The 6,000-nt window shown below is 48.1% G+C and overlaps 1 protein-coding gene across 1 annotated transcript in view; it reads left to right on the plus strand.

Moving 5' to 3' along the window:
• ARHGEF26 (Rho guanine nucleotide exchange factor (GEF) 26) overlaps positions 1-6,000 on the plus strand; it is a gene marked incomplete at its 5' end in the record, with an annotated part of 39,479 nt that overhangs the window by 32,612 nt on the left and 867 nt on the right. Inside the window, 3 exons of the mRNA XM_010154445.1 lie at positions 1,262-1,468; positions 5,303-5,370; positions 5,775-5,879. Of these exons, the coding sequence (XP_010152747.1) occupies positions 1,262-1,468; positions 5,303-5,370; positions 5,775-5,879 (380 nt within the window). The remainder of the gene's footprint in view (positions 1-1,261; positions 1,469-5,302; positions 5,371-5,774; positions 5,880-6,000) is intronic.

Raw genomic sequence — 6,000 nt, forward strand, 5'->3', positions numbered from 1 at the left:
CATCACACTACCTACCGAGGCATTCGCAGCTGTTTTCCTGACAGCTGGCAGAGCATTCCTCTCACAGATGTGAAACCATCATCTCTGCACTCCCTCACAGCGTTTGAGCAGCCGTGAAGGCCGATACGCTTCATCTGCACCTGCCAGAAGGGGGTATGTCACCAGCAGCGTTTGAGGGCTGCAGCCCCAGGTGTTTGGGATTTCATTTGTGTCAGTTCAGTGCGTAGTGTGTCTCGGCCTGCAAAATTAATCTTCTCAAGTATTTCTTCAGTTTGAATTATCTTGATGAAGCCCAGTGATCTGAGGCTCGAGCACAGCTTTTCATCACTTGAGACTGAGGTCTAAGTAGGTTTTACTTTTAAGTCCCCCAGGAGGGGTTTCAGAGCCGTGTGGACGAGGTGCTCAGGGACATGGGTCAGTGCTGGGCTGGGCAGTGCTGGGGTAACGGTTGGACTGGGTGGGCTTAAAGGGCTTTTCCAGCCTAAACAAAAGTTGCAGTGTTACCTTGATACAAGGAGCAAACCCAGCAGGTAGGATAACCAGTGGAACTCACCCCGGAGTGCTGAGAACGCTGCAGAGACGTCGGGATGTTCTGAATTCGAAGCACACGTGTAAATACATTGCAGTGGATTGAAGAACGGGGGGTGAAGCCTGCTACCCTGTACCACTGCCGTAGGTGTCGGTGTGCCTTGTCCGGACACGCTGTTTTCTGTCTCTGCCACGTCTCCAGCTGTCAAGAAGATCTTGATTAGTCAAAGTGATTTTCACCTTTAGAAACAGAACACTGCTTGTCTTCATTTCAGCCCTTCTGCTGTTAAAGTCAGTAACACACTAGTGTTCTGATCCGTGGTGTCTCGTGTTTTGCCCCCCTCTCCACCAGTATTTCCACAGTAAGGAAAACTAATCTTCTAACCTGCGTGATTTCTGCTTGCCTTTGGGAGGTTCTTAAGCACACGTAGCAATCTTTACTCGTATCACTTAGTGTTGGTTAACTTACAAAGTACTTTCTAAAAGCTTCATTGCACAGTGGATTTTGCAAGGCCCATTGCAATGAAAATCCACAGCCTTTAATAACCGAGCACTTTATATCTTGGAAACTCGGTAGGTTCAAAAGAGAAATACATTATTAAGGCCTGAGATGTCAGAATTGTGCCATACTGTGTAGTTAAAGTGGGTTCTGTGACTGGGTTTGTCCAGAATCTACTTAATGGAAAATGAAACATTGAACTTACGGGTTTCTTTCTTCCTCCTTTGCCTGCAGCGAAGAGAGTTACAATGTCACAGACTATTCTTTACGGGACCAGCTGGTGGTACAGCAGTGTGACAGCGACGAGCCGACTTCTCCCGTGAAGAACACTTCAGCCATGCTCTACTCGCGGCAGAGCTCTGCGGCACACCTCTTCAGACTCGCAGTCCTCAGTAACCACGCAGGAGAGAAGGTGGAGATGCTCCTGGGAACAGAGACTCAGTAAGTAAAGAGGATTTGTGTCCTTCCTCACCTGATCTCTCTCCGGCTGCCCCCACACACCCGGGCAAGGCAGTATGAAATGCCCAGCTCCTGTCTGTTTGGCGAGCGTGGTTGGGAATCAAAGCAGGGGGCAGTTCCCCGGCAGGCAGGATTTGGGATGTCTGGTCAGCAGTGACCAGAGCAGTGCTCCCGCAGAAACCATCCTCTCATGGCGGGCCGTGGCGGTGCCCTGCTCCGTGCCGCCGAGCTGCTCGCTGTGAGACCTGCTCACTGCTGCTGTTCGTACCGTAAGCAGGTACTGCGAAAGCCAGGCGAGGTAGCCACGGCAGAGCAGGAGAATGTGCAGCATGGGTAATAGCTCCCAGATACTACATCCTGTCAGCATCATCCTCTCCTTGAGGTCACGGTGTAGGAATACTGGAAAGTTGGATGCATATGCTGAAATTCTGTAAACTGAAGTATCTGTTATTACGTGCTATTGATTGGGATCTTCAGGCCAAGAATTAACTGTGCCCCTGCCATGAGACTGCCAGCTCCCTCACCAGGGATTACTGAATCCATTCAGTTCCTGGTGAGGGAAACAAGCAGGGGCTGCAGGACAGAGATTTGGGCAGTTTGGTGGGGTTGCGGTACGAATACCATTAAAGTTATGTTATTTTCAACTTGACAGCAATAAAAAAAGAAACCAAAGTTCTGCCACATAACACAACTATTAAGTAAAGCGCACAATCCAGTGTTTACATGCCACAATGTGGAAGTTCCGTACTGTTAATTTTCAACTACAAATGTGACTGAAGTAGCTGAGTCATCACTGGGTTTTGTTGCAGCACGAGCGCTGTGTTCGCACACTGCTCTAACCAACCTGGGAGCTGGAAGTCAGGACACAGGATTTCTGCGTAGCTTCCCTGTTAACACAGCACTTCAGTAGTCGCTGGGTCCAGAGGGCAAACGCCTAAACCTGAACAGCGAATGCTAATACTGCAGCTGACAGCACTGTGTATAGCCATGCTCCAGCCTGCCGGAATACACGCCTGTCCTGCGGATAGTTTGGGCCGTTACAGACCTCAGAGAACAGAACTCGGAGCTGAAAAACTGCGGGTGCTTACGTTTCTAGTGAAAAGGCTGTCGCAAGCAGTCGTGGTGGGGAGAGTCTGTCACAGTACAGGTTGCTGTGAGCAAACGTTGCTGTTCCTGTTGTGGTTAAGGGGGCCTTTCTCCATACGTACCTTGCTAAGACCACCTTGAGTAGTCTGACTGCAGAGGTTCGTTTGAGCTTGCTCTCTCGGACGCGTTTCTGCAGTTTCACTGTCAGCTCTTCCAGCGCTGTGGCACTGGCACCGACCACGCGGTCTGCCTGCAGAGCCAACAGCCATAGGTGCATCCCAGGGCATCCCAGGGAGCAGGCAGGCGTTAGGGTATGAACCTCCAAGGCTCTTGTCCTGGAGCAGCGCTCAGTGAATTATTTATTGTAGCGGTTGGGTGGTGCAGAAGTGGAAACAGCTCTGGATTAAATGGGAGGAGGAGCTTGGCTTTGCCTCAGGGAAGCTGTGGGGCTGTGCTGGCATAGAGGTGGTCCTTGTTCTCCTGATGCAGTTTGGTAGAGTGTTCTGCTTTAGAAACGAGCAACAAGAAGTGTCTTGTTCTGTCGGGTGCAGATACCCGAGAGGCCATCGTTTCTCTGTGCTGCCATTAACTTGCACACAAGTGAAAGACGTTATCTGTCTCGGTGGAAGCTGGAGGCGGGACAGAAGACATGAAACAGTGCTCTAGACGTATCCCAGCCTGGAAAGATTTACGGTTTTAGGTTTGCTTTCAAAGTTTAGAATAACCCTGAAAGAAGCTACAGATCATTAATGATTCCTACTAAAGATCTCATTATAAAGTAAGCAGATGATTCAGACTTGTTTGGAAATGCATTTTTATTGGGAAAAAATGCAGTCCATTTTTAGTTGTCTGGGCTTTTTATGAAACGACATTTTGTTCTGCAGATTATTGTTGATTTGCTATAGACTGTTTGCAATACAAATAACGGTTCAGCAGGGAGAAGGTTCTGAAAAGAAGTAACAACTTCAGTTGAAAATTCCCTCTCTGTAGTGCACTGCCATGTATACGGAAGGCACGGACCACCTTAGTGGTTGGGAAGAGGAATGGGAAGGGGATCTACAGGCCAGGCTGGCTGGCTTAGGGTGCTCAGTGAATAGTTCTGCACATGTAAAGCTTAAACGTTTTCACTGACAGACATTTCTAGCCCGGTTTGATCACGTTTTGCCCCACCCTGAGGTGTGTGGGTTCCCAAGTACTTTGGTATTTAAAAAAATAGTTTCTTATTAAAAGGTTAAAAACCAGTACACATAATTCTGTTCAAAATAATCAGCGGGACCTTTCTGCATTCTGAAAGAAGCGTGCTCAGACAGACTTGTGCTCCGAGCCCCTTTGTCCAAAGGACATGCCGATAGTCTGTGGGCAGAGAAGAGGTTCCCAGAGCTGGGTGGAAGAAAGGCCGCGCGAAGGTGCTGGTGTTCTCGGAAGAGACCGCTGAGCTCTGTCGTGAAGGATGTGTAGTGGGACGTACAGGCAATTCCCGCCATCCCTCCGCTCTTCAGGCTGGACTTGACAAACTGCAGCCCCTGGCTGAACCGTCGCCTCAGCCGCTGAGCGATGGTGCACCTGGGGCGACGCACTCCGAGAAATGCCACAACTTGTGTAAACGCCCACTTGCCGACACGTCTGACGACACCACAGGGCTGTTTCCTAACAGAACTTTATTCTGCTCTCAGAGGTTTCAGATTTTTGACAAAAGCAGGTCTTGGCTAAGGAGGATGTTTTTTCATTATTACCCAGATAGCAACAAACTTTTATGGGGAGGGGGAATGGGAAGACTCAACGCTACAACTCCCTTGTGTTACTCTGATGTGCATGGAGGGCAGAGCCCTTCCAGAAACACGAGATAAATTCTAACTTCACTGAAATGTTTTGGCAACCAAGTTCAAATTTTGATTAGCCAAAATTCAGAGTTGTTATGATAATGTTGTTATAGCTCAGCTGTTAACAGGAGTGATTTAGGATTAACTTCCTTTTTCCTTTACTCTCTGACATCATTTTAGCTCGTTCCGCTCCCTTCCAAAACCCGGGTTCAGTAGTTGTGCTTCTGTGATTTATTCTACACCGCTTTGAATCTAGGTAATTCTTTCTGCTCTCCTCAGGAATACTGAGACGTTAATCTGAGATGATGTTTTTCCTAGGTGAGATTCAAGTAACTAGTTTAGGTGTCCACTGGGTCCCTGCTCCTTTGTGCTGACTCCGATTCCCCAGACCGACGCGTCTGGAAACGTAACTGTGTCCTCCTGAGAGCACAGAGAAATTTTCTTCCGTAGTTCTTTTTCGTTCTGAGCACACACTGCCAACAGTTCTTACTCGCAGGAAACCTGCTGCTACTGTTACTGAAACTGCTGTATTGCATTTATCAGATGCTTTGTACATTAGATGGATTAGTTTTAATCAGATTACTAATAACTATTAGTCACAGACACTGGCAGAGAAGTTTATCTGCATTGCTTAAAAATAATTAAAAGGATGCAGGGCATCATGCTGCTGGGTCCCACATGTATCGGCTTTTTCTTCTTAGATGCTTGAAATAAAGGTTTGAATAATACATTACTAGAAGTGGCATCACACCTTCTGGCTGTATTTTGAGAGGGGGAGAAAGGAGGGTTTGTTATGTATTCTTGTTACAAAAGAGGAAAAAATTAAATAGAGATTCTTGAAAAGGGGAGAGACTGGAGTGCTGTCAAGAGCAGGAGTTGGTGAACAGAGTCTGGCCTGTGCCGTTTGCAGGAGCGAGAGAGCGCGCTGGATCACAGCCCTGGGACAGGAGCGGGACGGGCAGAAAACCGACAGGACAGGTAAGTTTGTAATTAACAAGATTTCTGGGAGCTTCGACGGGAGGATGGAGATGCACTGCCCCTCAGTGGGGACGGGAGCAAGCGTGGGCTGCGAATACCCTCAGAAACGTTGCCTGTTTTGCCGCGTTAGTGTAGGTGAAGCTGCCCCCGCTGTGCCCGGGGCTGCGTTGAGGAGCTGTTTGGCACAGTGATTTCCGTCTGTGCTCAAAGCCCCTTCCCTGTGTGTTATCCCAAGTTTGTGTGCGAGAGCTCAGGCAGGAAGCTGTTGGCAATATTTTCTACCTCCTTTGGGGGTTTTTTGGGAGCACACTCGGTGGTGGAAATTTTTAAAATAAATAGTGTATTTTTAATAAAAGATACTGTTTTGTGAATTGTTAATTCAGCCTGCCTCATTTCCTCCACAGCGCTGACGCAGGTGGAGATCATCAGAACGTACACAGCAAAGCAGTCGGATGAACTGTCTCTCCAAGTCGCTGATGTTGTTCTGGTCTCTCAGAAAGTCAATGACGGTGAGTGAGAATTTTGCTGTTAGTAACCACCATCTGTCCCCACTGCAGCTGAATCCAGCTAGAAAAACCTGTTTCTAACACCACTGGCCGTACCATGAGTACAGGTTTAGCTTCTGAGAAA

Source organism: Eurypyga helias, unplaced genomic scaffold, assembly GCF_000690775.1.
Source record: "Eurypyga helias isolate BGI_N326 unplaced genomic scaffold, ASM69077v1 scaffold16526, whole genome shotgun sequence".
Classification (NCBI taxonomy): Eukaryota; Metazoa; Chordata; class Aves; order Eurypygiformes; family Eurypygidae; genus Eurypyga; species Eurypyga helias.